Consider the following 25,721-nt stretch of genomic DNA (forward strand, 5'->3'; position numbering starts at 1 on the left):
TTTGCAAATTCATGTGGTTTAACAGAATACAACCCATCTAACAGTACATTGTTAAAATGTTAAGTATATAGTGTCACTTTCCTGGAATGGCAAAACAATTATAGTATTGGCATGAAAAATTGTTGGCAATTTTCATCTGCGATTCACATCGCATAGTAGCTACACTCTTGGTATGATTAATTCTAAACTCATGTTTCTGATTCATGGTTTCCCTCTTTCAAAATTAGTTGGTAACCAGGAAACCGAAGCAGACATTAATTATGAGACAACAGCTGATAACCTCTAAACATCCCACTGTGTTAGTTTGCAAACAGCTCTTGCGAGTGCAGAGTGAATGTCTTTCGAATGTGTACTTAAACTGGTTGTAAAGTACACTAAAGTTTCATCTTTACACATATAGTTTAGCCTTTCCCTTCAGAATTACACAGTGTCGAAAAGCTGCTGCGTAAGTTTGCCTTAGCTCTCAGATTGTTTGAAAAGAAAACTGAACATGACACTCTCTACAAAGGCTGTAAACTGTCACAGCTCAGTGGTCATGTAAAGAATGTGTTGCCAAGTGAAACTGTGAAGAATTCTACTTAGTTTACTTTGCTAATACAACAATGTCTTCAAACTGTTTTGATGAATTCGTAGGAGCTGTTACTTCCTGTGGCACAGTGCTATCTGAGTGATTTTCTCATTTAAAAATGTGATTATACATTGTTTTGCTTGGTTTTCTTGTTCTAAAACTCTGGAATTAGTTGGTACAGTTACTGCACAGGACCACCCATGCTTGTGTATAATATTAGTATTAACACAGTGATTCCTATTCGACAATGTAGCCAGTTTCGGAGTCTTACCATTCTGTAGAACAAGCTTTTTGCTGGAGGGGTTCCAAAAACATATCTATAGGCCTATTTATTATGTGTGTGACAACTTTGAGAATGCTCTATTTGTTTATCACCCTTTCTATGATCTTCCACCTTAAAATTTAGTGTCAGGGTAAAGCAAATTTAGTTTAAAAAACATTTAAAGTGCCTGGATCAGTTTTCATTAATACTTTGATTTATTGTGAAGTGTCTGTAATATTATCTAATATTATTTTTGACAGTGTTTGTTATGCTTTAATTGCAATTATTGATAAGAGAATAAACAGAAAAGCAGTGAGAGAGAGAGACTTAATGCATTTCAGAGTGGCCTGATATACAGTATAATGTTTTATTGCACACCTCAATAAACGAGACAACAGGAAGCAGCACATACAGTACATTACTGCCCAAATCTGAATATAGCTGAGAACAGATTTCTGTTAGGATTTAGCAAAGTTTATTAACAAAATTTGGAAGAAATTTCCCATTATTAGGCTGTTTCCCTTTTGGAAACTGTTTATTTGTGCCAAACATGCAGTTAATATGTGGCAAATTTGTGATTGCAATGTTCGCCAGATGTATGCCACAGGGATTTGCCAAAATATTAGCTTTATTTTTTGGGGTGCAATGTAGAAACTTTGGCTGATGATGTTAATTGCCGTTAAGTAACATAAGATTGCTGATATTATGTAAAATAAAAGATATACTTTATTAAAATCTATACTGGTTGTACAGGTTCATCACATCAAATATTATATAATGTGAGTGAGAAAGATGAAATCTGTCAAACCTTGCTGTTTAACCTTGTGTGACCCCGCATGGACATTGTATTTTGGCTTCGCTATATGTAGCGCATAATTTAAATGAATTTAAACTGACTGATCTCAGTTCAGGACACACTGTGCTGTTAGTAAAGGGTTAAATTTTCGACGTACTGAGTCATGTGACCAAAGGACATGGCACTGACCACAGCAGAGTTTTCCTTTGGGAGAATCTGGCAAGAAACCTAATCAAGTTTTTACATTGAAACCTGTTTGAGTCAACAGATTAGAATCTCTAGTATCATCTGATTTGCTGTTTTTAAAATGTGAATGTTTTATTGTGAAAAGCCATGCTGCTAAACACAATGTACACTAATCCTATATTTACTGTGTATTATCAAATTGAGAATCAATGGGTTCATCCAAAAGCTAAAACTGTTTCCTTTCAGAGGCTCCATATGGAGTTAGGATAAAAATAAGGTGCATTTCGAACTGTTTTGAGACCAATGCAGACAGACAGCACACTGGAGGTTAAGTCATTCCCTAAAAAGGGAGCAAGGGCTCTCTATGCAGCTAAGAGCATTCAATCCAAACTTCCTATCAGAAGTTCAGTTTCAGGCTGCAGATGATGTTTGGACCACTCAACATGTTTGGCAGACATGGGACAATGGTAACAGTACATACTGTAGATTCAGATTTTATAATGTATAATTTTATTTTAACATGGTTGGTTGTGATTGGATGATGCTGGCCCTTACTTTGAATCAGAATGAATTATGCTTATTTCTGATGTAATGTCTGTAACATCTCAAAACATGAATAACCAACACTCCTGTAAATATAATAAACAATTTGAAAAATAAAATCTTACTTTCTATAGTTTGGTATTATTTACAATTTCACAACTTACGTAGTCCCACTGTCCACATATGTTGCCATACATTTTTTGGAAAACTATTTGCCCTAGAATGTTTTTTTTGCATGTTTATTAGATGCTACTAGTTACAAATCAAAAAGGGAAATGGAAAATGCACACTGCAGTCACGCATGGGTCTCAGAAGGTTAAACGGCACATCAGAGTAGTGGTAAACTTTGTTTGCAATAACTGAGACTTGAGAAAATGTTGTATTTGTGTGTGTGTGAAGTATGAATTATTATGCAATTAATGCATTTATGTGTATTTTTTCATGTCAGTAAACGGGTATGTCTGTGCATGTGCAAATGCGTGTAGAGCGAGGAACTCCTTGTTGTGTCTGCAACTCCTTGTCTAGCTTTAACTGACTGTATGTGAAAAGACTGTGTGTAACAGAGTGGAAACTTGTCCTCATTGTCCTGCAATTATAGCTCTCTCCGTTCATATGATAGAGGGGCCCATTACAATCAGAGCAAGCAGTTGGTGGCAGAGAATACACAGGGGCCTGAACAATGCCTGCAGACAATAGGAAAGAGCAACCGTAACACAGTGGCCAGATGTAGAGAACAGCTCTTAGACGCTTTTTCTCAGAATCAGAATGAGCTTTATTGCCAAGTATGTTTACACATACAAGGAATTTGTCTTGGTGACAGAAGCTTCCAGTGCACAAACAATACAACAAGACAGAGATAATAAAAATAGAATAAAAATAAAAAACAAATAGAAAATATAAGTATATACAGAAATAAAATTAAAAAAAGACAAAAAATAAAAAATAAAAAAAATGGATAGCATGAGGGAAAAACTGTTCTTGTGACTGATGGTTCTGGTGCTCAGAGCTCTGTAGCGCCGGCCAGAAGGCAACAGTTCAAAAAGGTAGTGGGCTGGGTGAGTGGGGTCCAGAGTGATTTTTCCAGCCCTTTTCCTCACTCTGGAAGTGTACAGTTCTTGAAGGGAGGGTAAGGTGGCAACCAATAATCCACTCAGCAGTCCGAACTGTCCTTTGTAGTCTTCTGATGTCCGAATTCGGAGCTGAACCAAACCAGATAGTTATTGAAGAGCAGAGTACAGACTCAATGACCACTGAGTAGAACTGTGTCAGCAGCACCTGTGGCAGGTTGAACTTTCTCAACTGGCGATGGAAGTACAACCTCTGCTGGGCCTTTTTCACAATGGAGTCAATGTGGGTCTCCCACTTCAGGTCCTGTGAGATGGTAGAGCCCAGGAACCTGAACCTCCTAACAAGTAGTGCTGAAAGACTAAAGAAAGGTATTTTAGTGTCTGTGTGTGTCTCTATTTACTCTGTATAAAAATATATGGGTGAATCTGATGAAAATGTTTCCAAGTCAGCTTAATTGCAATGACATTTTTTTTACAGTGCAAATAATCTTTATAGTCATAATAATAGGCTTCATTTTCTTGAAGCAATAAATATTTAATTTCTTTTTATTTTATTTTAGCATTTCATGACATTCAGCCATATACAGTGCATCCGGAAAGTATTCACAGCGCTTCACTTTGTCCACATTTTGTTATGTTACAGCCTTATTCCAAAATGGATTAAATTCATTATTTTCTTCAAAATTCTACAAACAATACCCCATAATGACAACGTGAAAGAAGTTTGTTTGAAATCTTTGCAAATTTATTAAAAATAACAAACAAGTATATAAGTATTCACAGCCTTTGCTCAATACTTTGTTGAAGCACCTTTGGCACCAATTACAGCCTCAAGTCTTTTTGAGTATGATGCTACAAGCTTGGCACACCTATTTTTGGGCAGTTTCTCCCATTCTTCTTTGCAGGACCTCTCAAGCTCCATCAGGTTGGATGGGGAGCGTCGGTGCACGGCCATTTTCAGATCTCTCCAGAGATGTTCAATCGGGTTTAAGTCTGGGCTCTGGCTGGGCCACTCAAGGACATTCATAGAGTTGTTCCGGAGCCACTCCTTTGTTATCTTGGCTGTGTGCTTAGGGTCGTTGTCCTGTTGGAAGATGAACCTTTGCCCCAGTCTGAGGTCCAGAGCACTCTGGAGCAGGTTTTCATCAAGGATGTCTCTGTACATTGCTGCATTCATCTTTCCCTCGATCCTGACTAGTCTCCCAGTTCCTGCCACTGAAAAACATCCCCACAGCATGATGCTGCCACCACCATGCTTCACTGTAGGGATGGTATTGGCCAGGTGATGAGCAGTGCCTGGTTTCCTCCAGACATGACGCTTGCCATTCAGACAAAAGAGTTCAATCTTTGTTTCTCATAGTCTGAGAGTCCTTCAGGTGCCTTTTGGCAAACTCCAGGCGGGCTGTTATGTGCCTTTTACTGAGGAGTGGCTTCCGTCTGGCCACTCTACCATACAGGCCTGATTGGTGGAGTGCTGCAGAGATGGTTGTTCTTCTGGAAGGTTCTCCTTGCTCAACAGAGAAACGCTGGAGCTCTGTCAGAGTGACCATCGGGTTCTTGGTCACCTCCCTGACTAAGGCCCTTCTCCCCCGATCGCTCAGTTTGGCCGGGCGGCCAGCTCTAGGAAGAGTCCTGGTGTTTCCAAACTTCTTCCATTTACGGATGATGGAGGCCACTGTGCTCATTGGGACCTTCAATGCTGCAGAAATTTTTCTGTACCCTAGATCTGAGTCTCGATACAATCCTGTCTCGGAGGTCTACAGACAGTTCCTTGGACTTCATGGCTTGGCTTGTGCTCTGATATGCACTGTTGACTGTGGGACCTTACATAGACAGGTGTGTGCCTTTCCAAATCATGTCCAATCAACTGAATTTACCACAGGTGGACTCCAATCAAGTTGTAGAAACATCTCAAGGATGATCAGTGGAAACAGGATGCACCTGAGCTCAATTTTGAGTGTCATGGCAAAGGCTGTGAATACTTATGTACATGTGATTTTTTTCGTTTTTTATTGTTAATAAATTTGCAAAGATTTCAAACAAACTTCTTTCATGTTGTCATTAATGGGTATTGTTTGTAGAATTTTGAGGAAAATAATGAATTTAATCCATTTTGGAATAAGGCTGTAAAATAACAAAATGTGGAAAAAGTGAAGCGCTGTGAATACTTTCCGGATGCACTGTAGTTCCAGGGATTTTGTCCTGAGACTCTGTACCTTGACATCCACCCCCACTCTCAAAACACAATTTTGAGCAAAGTATTCTTTTTGAGGTCACTGCTGATACAGTGCGATGCTTCACAGGAAGCTCTCTGGATTGCTGTCCAAACAGTGAGAATAATGTACTTACAGCCATCAAATTTTAATCTATATTTTATTGCTTGTGCATGCATTGACATTAAATACATACATGGACATATCTTCATTTACAAAAAGTACCATTACACCATGGTAATACCATATTTTTGGGCAGGTACAATGGTAATACTATAATATTCTTTGAAGTACCTTGGGATACCATATAAATACCATGGTACATAAATATGGTAATTATTCAGTACAATGGTACATATAATAGTACCATTGCATGACCATCTTTCATCATCACTGATGTACATTAGGACCACTTAAATTCTTGTTTTTAAGGGTTCTAAAAATATACGTAATATCTCTTTATTTGGCAGAAAAATTTATCCAAAGCAGTTTACAGTGCATTCAAGATATACATTTTATGAGTATGTGTGTTCACTGGGAATTAAACCCATGACCTTGGCATTGCTAGAGCTAATATTCAGTAAATAATGACTTAACTTTCATATGGCTTTAGAAAACTTGAAATATAGGGCATGAGTCTTCTGAACTACTTTTCTGAAGCATTTATGGTCCTTTTTGTCCTTTTTAGAGCTTGACAGACCCTGGTCCCCAATCACTTTTATTGTATGAAACAGAACAACGTGAAAAGTCCTAAAAACCCCTTTTATGTTATACAGAACAAAGAAAGTCATACGGGTTTGGAATGAGATGACAGTGAAAATATAATGATAGAATTATTAGGTTAACTATCCCTTTAATGTTCATTTCACTCACAAGAATGTAAACTTACCACTACCAGCCCCCTATATTGCATTCATTTCTGTATAAACAAGAACCAATGAATCCCTCATTGTCACTTTGTGTTTTCTCAGATGGTCTCCACCAGGTCTCAGCCCTCTGTACCCTCCGTGTGACCATCATCACGGACGACATGCTAACAAACAGCATCACCGTACGTCTGGAGAACATGTCTCAGGAGCGTTTCCTCTCTCCTCTGCTCTCGGTCTTTACCGAAGGCGTAGCCGCTGTCCTCTCCACCAGCCCTGATGGTGTATTCGTCTTCAACGTCCAAAATGACACGGACGTTACTGGTAGCATTCTCAACGTCACTTTCTCTGCCCTGCTTCCAGGTGGAACTCCAGGACGGTATTTCCCATCAGAGGAGCTACAAGAACAACTGTACCTGAATCGCACTTTGTTAAAGTTAATCTCAACTCAGCGTGTCCTGCCGTTTGATGATAACATCTGTCTGCGCGAGCCCTGTGAAAACTATATGAAGTGTGTAGCTGTTCTAAAGTTTGACAGTACGGCACCCTTCGTGGCATCCAACACGGTACTTTTTAGGCCCATACATCCCGTAAATGGGTTACGGTGTAGATGTCCTGATGGTTTTACGGGTGACTACTGTGAGACGGAGGTGGACCTCTGTTACTCAGGGCCTTGTCAGAACAACGGGAAGTGTCGCAGCCGAGAGGGGGGATACACCTGCGAGTGCCCACAGGATTTTACAGGTCAGTATCTGTTTGGCTTTTTCGGCATATTTTTATTTGTACTCTTAGGACATGTCCACACTAATCCAGAGTATTTATGGGATTCTATATTCCAGTATTCAAAAATTTATTTTTAAATCATAGCTTCAAACTAGATTTGTACATTTTCTGAAGAAAATGAGTGAGTGATCCTAGTCTGAGTAGAACTCGCCGCCATTATCCTAGAGTGTTGTGGGTGGTTGTTTGGGCTAAAGGTGATCTGAGTGTTTGTACACTGTAAAAAATGCCTGTTGTTTTTACATAAAAATAAAAATAACCTGGCAGCTGTGGGTGCCAGAATAATTATGTAAAAAAATACAGTATAATTTTAAACAACTTTACAGAACAACCTGTACATTTTGCAGTTTTAATCTGTTGTAATTTACATGACCACGCTGGCACTGTTAAATTTACAGTAAAAAAACATCATAAACTTGATATTAACCTTCTGAAACTGTAAAAATCTGTTTTTTACTTTATAAGGTATTGTTAATCACCGTAAAAATTACAGAAGAGCACATGATGACATGAAGTTCACCAATAGGGGCTCTTTGAGGAGCACTGACCAATAAATATGTAGAGATGGTGCTCAGTTGCACTCACACAAACACTAAACACCATCAGGGTAACACCTGTAAAATTCTGTAGCATTTTTACAGTCTTTTACCATTAAAATTACAGACATTTTTTATAGTGTAGCAATTGCTATGTGGTTGCTTGGGTCTTTTGGGTGGTTTAAGTAGGCTGCTAGGGTGTTATAGGTGGTTGCTTATGACTGTAGGTGTATGGAAATAAGGTGATCTGGGTATTTTTCTATGCTAGCAACCTTCTAGCATATTGCTAGAAGGTTGCTAGCATGTTCTTGGTGGTTTCTGTGAGGTTGCTTGGGTGTTATGGGTGGTTGTTTGGCATTTGCTTACTGGGTGTATGGGCATAAGGTGAACTGAGTGAATTAGCGCATTACTGTGTGGTAGCTAGGGTCTTCTGGATAGTTGCTAAGAGATTGCTAGGGTCTTCTGAGTGGTTTTTAGGTAATATTTCTTCAAGCCCAAATCAGGTTTACATAGTCGCTAGATATAGCTTGGGGCCCCTCTTTCAGTGTAAGTCTATGGGTTTTTCAACTATCCTTTCGTCTTCAAACCAGAAATCTGATCACTTAAAGTTATATCAAACCTCTCCTCAACAAGACACATGATTTGCAGCATCATTCATGTTTGTCGCACAAATAAAGCCAGACGAGTTACACATAGTTTAAGATTTAAGATTTACACTACATTTTTCAAATCCCTTACCCTGATCTTAGCAATTGTAATAGTGATACTTGCCTTACCAAGCACCACTTATAACAATTATCTATGTTTTGTTTGGATAGTTGATTCCAGATTGGTTGCAAATTGTCACCTTCTCTTGAGTCTCATTAGTTTGGCTTCTGTCATAACATGAATGGAGATCTGCTCTTTTAGCAAGGAATGATCTTGTTTGACAACAGGAATCCTGAGGTTTGCAGTTCCCGCTCTGGATCACTCACTTCGACAGATTCTGTCTCTGTGTCAGCTCAGGTTTCTAAACTACAGTAAAGAAAAGTGAACCTCTGCCCTCTCAAGCCCTCAAGGTAGTATGTGGTCATAACTAGAGGTGTTGACAGTGGCCTCTGTAGTTCCTCTCATGGGTTTCTCTCATTACAGAGTAATGTATCCTTGTAATTCCTCAGAAATGAGGGATTATCTGACCGACATTTGGATCATTACCTCTTTGGAACCTCTTTTGTGTGTCCCAGCAGACATAGTTCCTCTGGGCCCAGATCTTGTCAAGGTAATGGCAGGTACACAATGAGCTGGCCCCAAATCAGAGATACAGGATTACAAGCGCAACAAGGAAAAGTCCTCCAAGCAAACTTCAGATGTTTGTTCCGGGGCTACTGCATTTGTCAGCTTGGTGATAGATTTTTGGGAAGATCATTATCGTGCTGTTTCTTTTCTTTTCACTTTTCTCTTTTTATGTACTGTGTGGGTTTCCTTTAATTTGTCCATCTGAGGTGAAAGCAAACCACACACTCAGCTACTGTATTTACACACAGAGGGTATAAAAATAACACACACCAAGTACCAAATGTGAGTAAAAATTGGCTTTAGCGGGTAAATTACTCGCCAGTAGAATTAATTCTACGTTTATCTAGGATGCCTAAAGAGTTCTCCAGAACTCTGTGTGGCGACACATTGGTCGAATACTGCTCACTTTAAGCCACCAAAACGGAAATATGGGGAACAAAATTACAATGTTTCTGAATGTTTTAGGACTTGTGCAGTTTAATCGAGACGGTAACTGACTTATCTCACATATGATGATGAGAAAAGCAATGACTTGAGCTGTTTGCCACAAATAGGTCTGGATAAAACAGATAAATAATTTTATTTTCATCAGGACAAAAATCTTTAATTTTAAATAAAAATAATGCAAGATACAGTACAGTTTCATGGCTGGTAAGCAATAATATGAAGACTTTACAATTAGGTTGCATATGTTAACAAAGTAAACGCAATAGTATAAATAACAATAAATAATATTTTTACAGCTTTTATTAAGATGGTTAATGTTAATTTCTACATATATTAATACATTATTAACATTAAAAGTTGGATATGTTGACAATATTAACAATATATATACAGTATATATATATATATATATATATATATATATATATATATATATATATATATATATATATATATATGTAGTATATTTATCTTTAATCAGATACTCAAACACAATCTTAGGTTGTTTTAGTGTGAATATGACTTAAATCAAAGGAGCCCTCTGCCAAACATCTACATGTAACAATGTGAATGATGTCACTTTTACTAACAGCATCTTCCAATAATGAGCTGTCATCAGTTCACCACAGATCTCATGTCCTGCTACAAGGCTAGTGAAGCATAACAGGTGTCTTACAGACCACCAGGGCTCCTTCATTGTTCTTCGGTTGCTTAGCTGTGGTCCTGTTGCTTTAGATTATGAACAAATGTTAGTCTGGGTCAGTGAGCACAGCGGCCCTCCTGAACAAACTAGAAAGAGAACATGGTGCTCAATGCTCTCTCTTAAGTCTTTCGTATTTAGACACAACTGTGGGCTATTGTTTTGTAAGAACTAAAACTAAGCTTGCTTAACTGATTGGGTTAGAACAAGGGTTCTTAAACTTTCTCGGCCCAGGACCCAAATATGACATTTTGTGTTTACCTGGGACCCATACTAATAAAACTGTGCAATATGCTGTCACTATATCCAATGATTTATACAGAAACACACACACACATACAAAGACAGACTCTAAATAAAACCCTTACAAAAATTGAGAGTTCATGGCAAATTTGCCACTGATTATTTTCACATGCAAATGAGCTTTGCGGCAAATTTTCCATTGTTGCCAAAGGTTTGCTGTTTGAAATCGTGAAGAAAGAGCATGCCTGTCAAATGATATGGCGGAGTCCTGGCCAGCGCAACAGCATGGAAGAGTGGACTGAAAAGAGTGCATTCGTTCTAAGACATTTCAGTTACTTTTACTAGAGAAATAACTGCACATTTATTAAAATATGCCACGACCCAACATTTATGGCTATGCGTCTCAATTTGAGTTTCAACCTAGTGTTTAAGAAATGCTGAGTTAGAAAGCTGGGGTTGGGAAAAAACATTTCAGTTAATGTCTGAAATATCTGGTGTGTCAATGCAAAGCTTCTTAAACTAGTCTGTTGCCTCCCTATTCTACCTTTAAAGTACTTGAGGCAATTCTATTTTGTGAATGCAATGTACAGAGTTCCTTAAACCCTTTCAGCCACAATTATACTTACAAAATAGTTCTGAAACCTTTAGGGCTTTATTAGCTTTAAAACTGGTTATTACGTTAAAACATTTTAAGGACATATGTTCATTAAAACATGAGTTTATCAAGCAAATTCATTAGGCAGCATCCTTGTACTAGAAAATATGTTCTCTGACATGTAAACACTAATAGAATGTTATTTATTGAATGCTGCAGAGTGATATACACAATAGTTAAGTGAATACATTCATATTTTAGCACAGCTGTAATGCTATATCAACCAATCAGTACTATTCGTTTCATATATATATATATATATATATATATATATATATATATATATATATATATATTTTTAGAACAGTAGTGTTAGAAATGAATAACAAGCAAACCAAGATGCGAAATTTGTCATAATTGTTCAACTTCAAGTTTTGGTTATTTTTAAGAACCTCCAAGACATCCACAAGCTTTTGTATTCAGTTTCTTTCATTGTACAAAAGTGGTATCCTGCAGTTGTAACCTAAAATAAATATTTCTACTTGATCTAACCTTTAAAATTAGTAACCAAAAGTATTCAGGTTGATTCAGTGACGTTAAATAATATTTTTGACTTGAATGAAAACTGTTAATTTAAATGTTACCACATGAAGCACATTTTTAGGTTAAAATGTTTTCAGTGTAGCACCTTTCTATCCTCATAAATGGCAATAAGCTCTTCAAAAAATGACATTTTATTTAATCATTTAATTGCTACTTGTCCCAAAAATACTTTGCATATTTTAGTATGGGATTTTTAGTATACTATTTCTCTCATTTGTTTTTTAATTCTATGGCTTATTCTTTTTTTAGGTGAGCGCTGTGAGGTGAACTCGCGCTCAGGCCGCTGTGTTCCCGGTGTATGTAAGAATGGAGGTAGGTGTTTGGATCTGCTGGTGGGAGGTTTCCTGTGCCAGTGTCCTGATGGAGAGTACGAGAAGCCTTACTGTGACATGACCACACGCAGCTTTCCTGGCCAGTCCTTCATCACCTTCAGAGGCCTGAGGCAGAGATTCCACTTCACCCTCTCCTTCATGTCAGTAAAACCTCTAGAAATACTCCATGCATCCATCCATCCATCCATCCATCCATCCATTTCCCTTCTCTTGTTACAATGAGTCTAATTTTGAGAGAATAGACAAGAAATCCACAAGTACTGATCCAGATGGGTTTTGTTAATTTTAGTTACAAATTATGCACTGTAGGTAACAGTTTTGTTACAGTTTTTTAACCTTACAAAAATTACAATGGCAACCTTAGTTTCTGTCAAAATACCATTGTTACTACAATGAAACTGTAATACCTTTTTTGGTAAATTTAAAATAATTTGAGAGACAAAACAGATCAAATCAAATACCCCAAAAGTTTGATTAGTGGGTATAAAAACAAATGGTGGAGATGCCCATTAATGCTGGAATTTGAATTGATCACATACATTTATTATAAAATTTTAAATGTTTTTCATATCATGAATGTAAAAAAGTGATTACATGCAGTTGTTACCTTAAGGATTTATTTCTACTTGATCTAACCCATAAAAATGTATTTCGCTGTTGTAACCTACACTGTAAAATGTGGTAACTTCCAGTTGTTACCTTAAGAACTATTTCTACCTGATTCAACCCTTAAAATTGGTTTTGTTGGTGTAACCGAATGTATTCAGGTTGATTCAGTGATATTAAATAATATTTTTGAATATATTTCTATCAACAGGTTAAATTAGATTTTACCACAAGAAGCACAAAAACCAGTTAATTTATTATAGCAATTTTTTTTTGGTTACCTGATAAACATGTTTTACAAAAAATATTCTTGATGACAGTGGTGGCTAATAGCAAGTTCCTACTGTGTAAACCCAGTAACATACACATTAGTGTCTATGGTGTTTTGGAATAAACTATGGTTACCATGGTAAATTTTTCTAATGGTAAAACACCTGTATAACCTTCACCATCTCGTCACTTTACCATAGGCTTTTATTAAAGCATGTTTTAATAATCATGTATCTGGTTTACCAAATTATACACTATCACATACCAACCATACAAGTTCCTCTCATGGCAAACATGAAAACAGGATGACACATGTGGTGAGGCATCTTTGTTCGTTTTTCCTGTGTGTTTGCCCCTTTGCCATGTGCTATCTGACACCTTCCCTGCAAAACTCCCAGGTGCCCTCAACACAGGGTTAAGCGAGATATTAGAGGTTGGCAAACATCAGAGGATCAGTTTCCCCATCCATTACAGCGTCATTACCTCTAGCTGTGTCTCTTGGCAGCTTTTATCTTTTTACTTCCTTTTCCTCCACTCCCTATCTTTTTTTAATGTTCTGTTATTACTCTGTCAAGCATAATTTTTATTGTCAGTAATCTTAGAATGTTCCCAGGCTACTTTCTTGCACTTGATATATGTATCAAAAAGGAATATTCATTAAAAAAAAAAAAAAAAAAAATGAATGTCACTTTAAAATATGATGTAATACAAATGGCCTTTGTACAGACTGATCTTGCTGGAAATTGGCAACAGCAGGTCACATTTTTTATCTTCTTAAATCAGTTTGCTTTCCGAAATTTTCAAACTGTCCCCTGTGGCTGCAGCTGGAACTGCAGTTGAACGCATGAACACCTTTAAATTTGTGTGCAAAAGAATTTAAAACGAATGCGAATATTTCCTGCGAAATTGGACAAGTTATGAACAAGTTAATTATGATGCATTACATTTTAAAAAGGACTGTGTTTCTTTTAAAGGTTTGCTACCAGGAAAAGAAACGCTTTGCTGCTGTATAATGGGAGGTTTAATGAAAGACACGATTTCATTGCCATTGAAATTGTGGAAGAACAAATACAGCTGACATTCTCTGCTGGTGAGTAGTTGATTTTAATCTCAGTGCTGTAGTTTTAATTTACTTTGAATTTTCCCACAGACAATTGATTTAGCACCTGTTTCATTTTAATAACTACTACCCAAGCAACCAATAAATAGAATAAAGAAGAGTTATATTTTGATTGATGACTTCAGAAATGACTTGGAGTTTTGGAACTAACCTATAATTTCTTGAAGACATTAATCAGGTCTTTCTCAAAATAAAGTGACTTTTTGACTTACAGAATGTGTATTCACATTCATGTTTTGACTTCAATTTTCTGATATATAAGCTGATGTTTAGTATTTATTCACATCTTGACATTATTACTATTTATAAAGGACAAATGTGAATTTTGTTCTTAATTTATTGTTTTATTTTATTTGCAATATGTCATCAATAGCACCTCAAATAAATGCATAAATTACTACATAAATACATAGATAGATAGATGTCTGAAAAGTCAAAGGAAATGTTTCCCAAATTATCAAATTTATTTGAAGTATAAGTACAGTGTGAGAGTCCTGCCTATTCAGACCCTTTTTTGAGCTTCATGTCCCAAACATAATTACTGTATATATGTGTGTATTGCGAGTTTTGCCAAAGGAAACAGGTGGCCAAAGATCACTCAAACACACTTCCTCTGTGTACCTGTTCCTTTGTTTTGCCAAACCTTACACTTCAACAAGTGTTACTGTCCAGTCAGTATATGTAAAATACCACCTCCCGTCTCTTTAACAGGTCAGAAGTTTTTCCAAAGGAAACACAATAGTGGAATTTAGCCCTACAGTGCCTTGGTATGAGATAGATGCTTGTTAAATACAGCACTGATGGTCAACAGTCCACATTAGCTGAGAAGAAAGACAGTGAAAGGCATTTCCTCTAGTGGCATATCACTGTCCAGGAATGTAAAACTTCTCACAACACCATGATTCGGGTAAATGATAAATACACAGAGGGCAAAAGTCAATCCTCCCAGCTTACTAGCCATCATTCAATGTTATTAAGGCAGATAAGGACATAAACAACTAAGATATTTTACAGTGCATGCACCGATGGCCAGTTCTGTCATGGGGGGTCCTGACATGTCATTATCCCCTCTATAATGATTCACTTATCATGCCCACTAGACTGGAAAAATGGCACACATATTAAAATTCTTCTTGTGTGTTTAGCAAGGTGCCTTGAACACATTTAATTAGTTTGGAATTATGTGATGTGGGAATTTAGAACGCTTTATTGTACATTGTGTTAACCATGTAACATATTTTGGTTATCTTTACAACATTGAGTAATGCTTTCACACCACTGGACAATGTGAATTACCATCATTCTCAATGCAAACAGACTAATAGCATTAGGGGCCATTCACTCTGAACTCTTTTTCTGCATCCGTTTGATTTGTTTTTTAATAATTTCTATGTAAGCAGCATTTGTTAGACTGACGCCTTTGACCGTTGTGGCACATCTCGCTGTTTTTTTCAACGTCTCGCACAGGAGCGCTGTGTTTTTTAGATGCTTCGTCAAGTTAAAAGAACTTTAACTTTTAAAACGCATCTAGAGACACCTGCTTTCTGTTCTGTTCTTTGCGCAGGATCTTTTTTAAAGCAAGAACGTGTTCGGTCTGAACGGCCCTTAACTCTTAAATTTCACCTGTTATCAGTAAAACTGGTTTCATCTGTCCCTCAGGAGAGTCTAAAACCACAGTGGCTCCATTTGTAACTGGTGGGATTAGTGACGGACAATGGCACACAGTACATCTACATTACTACAATAAGGTAAGACACAAGTTCTGGGCACAACGGCCCTGTTTACACCTGCTATTAACATTTGTCTTGGGTGATCTGATGACAAGTGGCAGTGGCGCCTGCAGCTGTATGGCCGTACGCACTGTGCGTACCAGGAGTGCTCCGTCTGACCTGAGAAACATTTACTCTCAGAATATTTCATCAACCATGAAATGTGTCCCATATTTCGTTTGGCTGTTTAAAAGAACTAGCGATTCCCAATTTGCGAATGAATAATTCTTTTGAGTCGGTTCTTTTCAGTGAATTGGTCAAACGGGCTTGCAAAACGGTCTGATTCGATTCGTGATTCAGTACAATTCGATCAGAGTGCTCTCTCACTGAATCATTTGGAGTGGAAATGTACCTACAATCAACTGAGAGGTAACTTTGAGAAACTTCAGCTAGTGCTGTGTCTGTGAACAAGAGGCTGTTCAAATCGAACGTGTTTTTGCGTCCGCTCGCTCTGTTTTTCAATAGTTTTCCGTGTAAACATTCGCTAGTGTAACGTATGCTGGCTGCTGACAATGATGACAATGACAAAGATGACGTGAAGATGAAGAACCCAAATGCAGTTTATTTATAAACGTGATAACCAATAACCCTGACTACAAAACATGACACATGAACATGGAGGGAAAACAGAAATCACATGACTAGGGAAACAGGAACACATGACATGAAACAGGAACTAGAATTTCAAAATAAAAGACATGAATCAACAGAATACACCTGACAGCTAGATGGATGTCTTTTGACAACTGCGTCACATTTCACTGTGTTTTTAGCATCTCTCGTGGGAGCGCTGCATTTTTAGACGGTGTCAAGTAAAAAAGTAAAAAAAATTGCGTCTCGAGACACCTGCGTTCTGCTCTATTCGTTGTAGTGCGTTTTGCTTTTTTTAGCGCAAGAACACATTTGTTCTGAACGGTTACTGGAAAAAAAAGCTTTTAGCCAGTAGTTACATGAACGCTACTCATACTCGAGAAAAAAATACTTCTCTCAAAGTCCCCAAATTTTATACTTTGTGTTGTTTTTGCAAAAAAATTCTCCCAGGGGAGCATGCCCCCAGACCCCCTAGATATAAGGTTGATTTGGGCAGATTTCTAAGCCTAATCTCAGATAAAATCCTGCAGATGCCCATGACAAGTGGTCAGATTGCCGTTTATGCCAATTACATGTGTCTTAAATGCGTTTCCTGTGACTTTGATTTAATGACTATAAAAAAAATCACTCACTACATCAAAAAAAAGAAAAAAGAAAAAAGAATGCATGAATTAAAAATGAGTGCACTGTATGTCCCAAATATACTTTAAATTTAATCTCACCTCAAATGTGATTTCTCAGTTATTTTAGAGTACTTATATTGAGTGACCTTCAGATGTATGTGCTTCTCATTTGTGTCACTGTATGTTGATACCAGGTATACTTAAGATGTTTTCTCATTGGATGGTTGTATTGCTGTAATATCAAGTGTAAATGGGGAGAATGTAGTGTCTTCCAATTCGTAATTCATGCAATGTGTTTTGATGGTGTTTTGATTAAAGAAATATATATTTTTAATTTAATGATAGATCAAAAAACACAAACAAACTGGCATTGTAATCCATTAGATAGTTCCAATTTTAGGTAGTTTATTGGAGAAAGGTAGCGATTCAAGAGTCCATGTTTCTTAGTGAGATCAGTTCCTCTGGGTCAATATTTTATAAAAGAGGACACACCATCTCAGCTGCATTTGTAGCTGTATCAAAGTTCATAGCATCTTCTAAGAGCTCCTCTCAAAAGAAACAGCTTGTATTTCTACTTCTTTGATCCTTCCAGTTTTCAGGCCCTCGTATTACAGTTTTTGAAATACTGCATGGCTGCAGTTCAGTGCATGTGTAATATTTCATGTGTTATATTTCATAGCTAAAAGCTAGTTGTGTTTTTTCTCTTAAACAGGTATCTTATTACACATCTTGTTTTTTGTGAGAGTATTTAGTGTGTTAATATTATTATTTAAAACAGAAGAAATCTCATTTCAAAAAGTATCCTTGAGGGATGGCAGTCAGCATGCTGTGGCTTTCTTATTTTGATGGTCCATAATTTCTTTGATTTTTACAAACCTCCATTGAAGTTGCATACAACAGATGAAAGGCTGTAAAGTTAGCCAGTGTTATTTAGAGGTCTACACGGGCCTTAAAATTAAACCTGAACCCAACCCGTACCTGAGTACATACGAGACAGATGGCCCTACCAGACCCGAACGGTACCGTCATGCCCAAACCCATCCTGAACCCGAAATAGCTCACTCTCTTCATAATTTTTTTTCCAAGCAAGTATTTCTGTAATAGGCTGCATTTTATTTAAGCATCACAGGCAACATTAGAAAAAGTATTATTGTAACAGTAAAAATACCCCAATTTTCCAGAATATAAATCACGTTTTTTTTTATCAGCAGCTTATTGTCCAGAGTGACATATTTACATTATTTATGCATAATTGATGTCGGCCGGTCAAACACACGCACACCAAAACACATGTGCATACACACAAAAAGATGAAAACATCAGTCATAGAGACAGTAGAAGTGGTTTGAAGTAGCCTTTTCAGAGTATATTGCCTTTACAAAGTACTTTACACAACAAGTTTTAATATTCTGTCCCATCTTAACATTATTGTTCTAACAAACTCTAGACCACATTCAAACACAACTCCTCACATGTCCACAAAATGACATTTCATCACACTCATAGTAAAAACATTCAATTAATGAACTAGATAATTAGTGCATAGCAAAGAGGGTTAAAATATCAGAAATATCCACAGATAGACAGTCGCTAATATATTGGCATAGGCATGTTGTTTTACATGTAGACTAAAAGCAGTTTTTTGGGGGAATCCGGAGCACCCGGAGGAAACACGTGCAAACACGGGGAGAACATGCAATCTCCACATAGAAAGGCTTACGGTGAGCCGGGACTCAAACTAGGGACCTTCTTGCTGGGGGGTCGGGGCCCTTTATTTGTAAACAGCATAGAGTAAATACATTATAAACAGTTATAAACGGCTTATTTGTCGCATTATTTTCATGAAACAAACAGAATATGAAAAACTGTTATACACAATTACTTAAAGCATATACTTCTGATTAAAACAAGGCCAAATAGTGCAATATACGATGCGTAGATCCTGAAATCTCTATGGAGCGCGTTTTGACATGTTAAACGGCAGAAGGGAAGTCGGGAGACTGCTCCCGGGTCCTAGTGCCTATTTCATGCAACCTCTGTCAGTGCGACTTTTACAGAGATGCACTTTATTTCTGAAAAATAAGGTACACAGTTTTAACAAGGCACGGTGGCCCTTCAGCACACTAGAGCAGAAGGGGATAAAACATAGGCTTACTGTTTACCATGCGCCGAAACTTTGCTTGGTGCAGAACAATCTGGAATCATCTGTAACAGTCACATGAAGTCCTCTTCTACAGAACACGAATGTTGGTGACACCTGCGCTAAAAACAAGCTAGACACGGCACAGCGAATGAAAAAGAACACAGGTGTCTTGACATGCCGTTTTGAAACTTTAAGTTCTTTTGAACTTGACACGGTGTCTAAAAAAATGCAGCGGTTCTGCACAAGATGCTGAAGAAACAGCGAGAAGCATGTGTTTACGTTGAAAAACAATGGAAAAACTGAGCAGACACGCGCAAAAACACATTAGTTGTGGATAGAGAGCGTGTGCCACTTGAATAAAACAAGTTAGGTAGGTCTGTTTATTTTTTCCTTAATTACAAACCCGAAGCCGAAGTTATACTTGAAAACCTAGCCCAAACCTGGCCCTGGTTTCTTGAGTCCTTATGAGCCCAGGTTGGGCTGCAGACCTCTAGTGTTATTACACCATTCTCTGGAATGAATAATTCTGACTGGCCAATTGTTGCATTCTGCAGTGAAATATTTTTCTATAATGTCTGCTAAACTGTATAATTGACTGTTGTTACAGGGAACCAGTTTCCTACATAGCTCTGCTAGTTTCATGTATCTAATTTCACTCCATGGTCTCTTTCTTCTTGCATAATTAAATAACTTCAATTAAAATCAGTACGTCCAAAATAAACCCCTTCAGACTGATACAAGAATATCACATTGTTGGGGTTTATTTAGCAATAATGATCAGCTGCCTGTCCATTACCCCTTACTTATTAAACTAGTCTGCCTTTGTACAGGTTTGTTGCTTCATTTACTGTATTGATGTTTTATAGTGACATAAATGTGAATTATATCATATTAGACTGATCATGGCTGTCCTGCTATTACTAATATCCTTTCAGTCACAATCATAAATATTTTAAACATCTTGCTTTGAATAAGTATGGGATTGGAGCACCACTAAAATGCTTATGTGGAAGATCAGACCCTATAGCCATCAATTCGGAATCAACGCCTTCTTTCCCCATGTGTTTGTCGTGTTTGCTCCATTGTGGCTGTAGTAGCCCAGCTCCCCCATACCCCTTTATTTAAGGATTCCAAGTTCAAATGCAGTTCGATTGAGAATGCAGACAATAGTAGACCCCCTGGTGAGTTAATCTGGGGCTACAATGATGCGCTTGGAGTCTCTTAAAGCACCAGATGGCACATGTTTTTTTCAGCTGCACTTAAATATAAAAACACCCAGGCCTATTATTCTAAATCTCTAGAATATGCTTTTTATTTCATGAAGTTTTTCTCCATCTGGGGCCTTGTCCTATATGATAAGATCAGATAAGCCATGGTGAAAGCTCTAATATTGCATACATGCAAGTTCGTGTTCACATGCTGTTTCGGATTCTGAAATCCATCTCTATTTTTATGACAGAAAAATCTTTAACAAAATTTGGTTGAAATTTTGGCCATACTGCATCATGAAATGGTTGCTCAGAAACAGACAGTATAATGCTGTGGAATAGCTGGCCTCACATCTCTTTGACCCCATCGATGTTTGATCATCAGAGTTCAACCTATGTGTTATTTTGACTATGGACTCAACCAGTCTTTGAGGAGACTTTCAAATATTTTCCATGAGTAACAACAAACAAACACAAAGAGATGCAGCTGTAATGTAGTGATGCTTTGAAGTATTAAGTCTCTTCACTTTAAAACATCTCAGCCAGTGCCTACTTAGTGTGATGTTTGCAAACAACCTTTTGATGAATGAAACCTTTCAACTAATTTACAGTTTGCTGGTATTTGATCCTTTAAAACAGTGGTTCTCAGCTAGTTTTTGAACCCAGGCACATCAAGTAACGACTCAATACAGTACAAAACTTGTAACTAAAATTGTTCTTCAAATCACATTGAAGTTGATTAAAATAGCCATAGACCAAACAATATGCAAAATTACTGACATGACAGACTGAATAAGAAAATGTAAAATTTTGTAAATGCATAACCAACAGCATAAGTGTAATTTACCAGTCTTACACATGGACAAAACACTGGGCCAAATATTGTATTTTTATTAGCCGTATTACCATGCAACAGAATACCATAAAGTTTGATTGGATGCCAAATACCATGAAGTTTGATTGAACGGCCAGCTTTTGACAACAATGTTGTTTTTTATGGAATAGCACATATGGAATGGAAAAAAACTTGTGTTTACCCACAGGGATCGACAAACCATTGTTTTGAACTTTGAGAGAAAAAGCCGATGAGATACAAGGTTGGAGGTTAATAGCAGTTGTCATGATATGTGCGCATGCATGTTCCTAAGGGTATTAAGCTTGTCAGTGAGTTCATTCCTTTTGTTGGACATGGGAAATGAGAGAATGCAAAATCATCTAGGTGTTATGCTGAAAATGAGTCCTTATTCAGGAACAGAGATGCTGTTACCTCCATAAGGGGCATCAACACTCAGTTTTCTTTCCATCGTTTTTTTTTTTTTTTTTTAGAAGAAGAATGTCCTACACCTGTTGAAAACTGTAATGGAGAAGTATGCCTGCTTTAATAGTGGTGGAAACATAATATTCTGGTATTCTGTTCGATAAAGGTTAGCTATTAATTTTTTGTGTTTTACCATCCTTTCCTGTCTGTTTTGGCATCTGTGTTTACTTAGGTTACACACAAAGGTTTTCACATCACCTTTAAAGGGATAGTTCACCCAAAAATTAAAATTGTGTCATCATTTACTCACACTCATGTTGTTCCAAAACTGTATAACTTTTCTTTGTTCACTGAAACAGAAAAAGGAGATGTTGGGCAAAATATTAGCCTCACCATTCACTTAAATTGTTTAGGAAAAAAGGTGAAATGAGAGTGAAATAATGACTGACATTCTGCTGTAACGGCCTGGCTTTTGATGTCAACAATTTTTTTTATGGAATAGCACATAAGGAAAGGAAACAACTCATGTTTACCCACAAAGATCTATGAGCAATTGTTTTGGAACAACATGAGGGTTTGTAAATGACAGTTTAAATTTTTGGGTGAACTATCCCTTTAAAGGTGGTATGGAAAACTTTTTGTGTAACCTTAGTAAACACAGATGCTGACACAGACAGAAAAGGATGGAGGAAAGCAAGTCATACGAGTTTGGAAGAACATGAGGGTGAGTAAATTATGACAAAATTTTCATGTATGGGTAAACTATCCCTTTAAAGCAGTATGACTGCTATTGATTGGATTGCTAGCTTTAGGCCTTGACCAGTTGGATTTATTCCATGATACTTGTGTCAGACTGCAGGAATGCTCTTATTCATGGCTTTTCTTGTTGACCAGTTAATTTCCTCTCTGTGCCAACAACTGAGAGGTATATTGAAACTGACACCAAGTTTATGAAGTAATACATTTTCTTAGAGGTCAAGTAATAAAAGACAAAGTGAACAAAAGGGCAGCTGCCTGGGACATTGTCATAGTTGTCAGCTGTGAGAATCCCTGATAGCATACAAAAGATGTCAATGTTTTCATCTGGAAGATGTCAATTTTATTTTAATATTTTTTATTAAAATAATAACAAAATAACACTTTATTTTACAGTGTCTATTACACATATTATTAAATACATATAATTAAATAAATTACTTGTGTAGGTAGTACTTATGTAATTAGGCTCTACTATGAACACTAATGTAAATAATAACCCCATATTTATATATTTTCTCCCATGAAGTCCAGTGACTGCTTTAAAGTTAGGTATAATGTATTATTTCCTTGGAGCATTCCATATAATTTAATTTTGTAATCAAATCCTTGTCTTGTTTAAGCAGAAAGCTTAAACTTGTTGTGATAAAGGAGAATAACACAATGTTGGACTAGATATGAAATACCCTCATCATATTCTGTACTTGGACACTCAATAACATTTACACTGTGGTACAGAATATATCCATCTATCTATATATCTATATCTATCTATCGATCTATCTATCTATTTCTATATCTTCTGTCTGTCTACTTTTTGTCTTCATCTGGTTATAGTCATACTTATATATATATATATATATATACTCATTGTCCTCATCTAGTTATATAGTCATATTTATGTATAAACTCGTTGTCCTCATCCTGTTATATACACAGACAACTTTGTTATATGGACATAGTCAGCTAGTGTGGATGTATATTGCCATTGTAAAAGCAATTTTTTTGTGATGGACAATCTAAAATGTCCTCACGTTTCCCACCAGAACAAGAAAATATATCAGACTGTAATTGGCATTAGTTGCACATAAGGTCTGAATGATGGCACTATCTGTCACTTTGACATTCTTAACACTGTTGGGCCTCATGTGCTCAAATAGGAGACAAAGGCAGGCCTACACACAGCCATAAAGCCTGACTGAGGCCTGTAGGAAAACTCAAAGCCTGATAACACAAAATGGCACCAAAATCAAACAAAGGGAGTCCAAACAGACTACAAAACCCATCAAGCCTTGCTCACTTTACACCTAGGTGTGAAATTCTGAAGGATCGAACTCTCAACTCCTATTGGATGAAATGCACGTTAGAACACGTCCCTCAACCATAATGTCATCGAGAGTATAAAACCCTGGAGATTCCTCCAAAGCTTGCTTCCAGCGACAGTATTCGCCACGTCTAGTTGCAGCCCTGCTGCTCCCAGGTGTAGCCTTGCTGCCCAAGGTTGTAACGTATGTACCTGAACTTTGGCCATACAATCTCCATCTCGCTGGACAAGCCAAGATTCTCTGTGTTCCACCGAGCATGCTAACGGATCCGAAGGATACCACTGAGCAATCCGCATCTCACCCTTTTGCCTGCAGATTTCTCTTCCTTCTTCAACCGAGTCGACTTCGCTGATTTCTCCGCCAACCCGCCGAGAATCAGCCGCCGTACCGCATGCCGACAGAGCGAGTAAACGGCCTTCCGTCATCACCCGAGCTTTGAGGAAACGAGTCAGAGTCAAACGATGGACGAACACATTCTACCTGCTCTCCTCACGTGACTCAAGTAAGAGGTTTACGTCTGGGCAGAGATAGATTATTATAGTGTGTTATTCTTGTGTATCAAGGTTATTGCTTGTACAGTTTACAGACTGCCGAGTCCACTCATTGCTGCTAATAATACTCAAGGTATTACTGTAACTTACTGTTACCACAAATTAGATTTTCTGTGTTGTCATCCAACCACGTTGGGCTGTTTGTGCATTTCCACCATCGCAGGTGAGACCGACACACTGAGTTTATCCATTAAAGAACCAATGACCGCAGCGGACGGATTACGAACCAGAGTTTCACAGAGTTTATCTGAGTGATAAAACTAACGGTTGCTGTCTCTCCCACGATCGCTAAACCGGCTTCGGTGCCATCACCCTGTTCTCTCTCGCTCGTACTAACCGCACACACACACACACGACCCCTCACAAATATACCCTCACACACATTTGGCGAACAGATAACTTGGCGATAGAACCCAACTCTGTCCGTAAGTTATTGTACCAGGGGAGACACGTGTTAAACGGGTCGCAGCCATATTCTCTGGCCAGAAACCTCACGTGACGCACTCTCCACAAGAGCCACGGCCGCCATTTTGTGCACTCCTTCTCTCATTACACACGCACACACATACACCCATTCACACACACATCTACCCTCCTCTCATGTTTTATAGGCTTATCTGTTACCATATCTAATCATGTTACTGTTTAGTTTGTAGTCTGAAGTTTATTGACAGTATTGTATTGATTATTAATTGATATTACTGCATCAATAAACTTTGTTGTACTTTAAAGTGAAGTGTTTTGGTATTGTTCTGCATGCACCTGTGCCAAGGGCTGGCAGGGGATGTCAGTGCTCGGATTCAAGCCTTCATTGTTCCTCTTTTGAATGTCGATGTTCTCCAGACATCGACTTTCTTAAGAGAACAATCCTATATTGAGACTGCTATACTGTCTGGTTATTAGTCCCTGATTCCAGGGTGGTGCCCCAGCAATATTAATTCTTATTAATATTCTATTGATTTTGATAATTGATAGTTATCTTTGATGATTGTTGATTTGAAGGATTAATAAGCTAATGTTGATTCAAATCAATTGTAACAAAGCTGCTGCTGGTGCTGACAATGATGAAGACGATGACGATGGAATGAAGAACCCAAGTGCAAATTTATTAATAAACGTGAAAACCAAAAACCCTAACTATAAACGTGAAACATAAACTTGACTATAATCTTGACTTGACATAAACTTGACATAGGATAAACTTGACTTGACATAACACAATGTTACCAATCATCTACAATACTTGACAAAGGACAATGGAAACATGAGGGCTTAAATACATGGACATGGGAGAACATAACCAATGAACAAACAGAACTCTAAACAAGATAACAAGACAATGAACCAATGAAAACAAGACACATGAACATGGAGGGAAAACAGGACATCACATGACTAGGGAACACATGACATGAAACAGGAACTAGAATACAAAATAAAAGACATGATATACATGAACACACACATTAAACATTACATAGTTCCAAAG

General features: G+C 37.5%; 1 protein-coding gene across 1 annotated transcript in view; it reads left to right on the top strand.

The window, feature by feature from the left end:
* Positions 1-25,721, top strand: part of celsr1b (cadherin EGF LAG seven-pass G-type receptor 1b) — a 79,110-nt gene that overhangs the window by 12,811 nt on the left and 40,578 nt on the right. Inside the window, exons 2-5 of the mRNA XM_051689812.1 lie at positions 6,607-7,245; positions 11,930-12,152; positions 13,863-13,978; positions 15,668-15,756. Coding sequence (XP_051545772.1) covers positions 6,607-7,245; positions 11,930-12,152; positions 13,863-13,978; positions 15,668-15,756 — 1,067 coding nt within the window. The remainder of the gene's footprint in view (positions 1-6,606; positions 7,246-11,929; positions 12,153-13,862; positions 13,979-15,667; positions 15,757-25,721) is intronic.

The sequence above is a fragment of the Myxocyprinus asiaticus genome, chromosome 46 (genome assembly GCF_019703515.2).
Source record: "Myxocyprinus asiaticus isolate MX2 ecotype Aquarium Trade chromosome 46, UBuf_Myxa_2, whole genome shotgun sequence".
In the NCBI taxonomy this organism is placed as follows: domain Eukaryota; kingdom Metazoa; phylum Chordata; class Actinopteri; order Cypriniformes; family Catostomidae; genus Myxocyprinus; species Myxocyprinus asiaticus.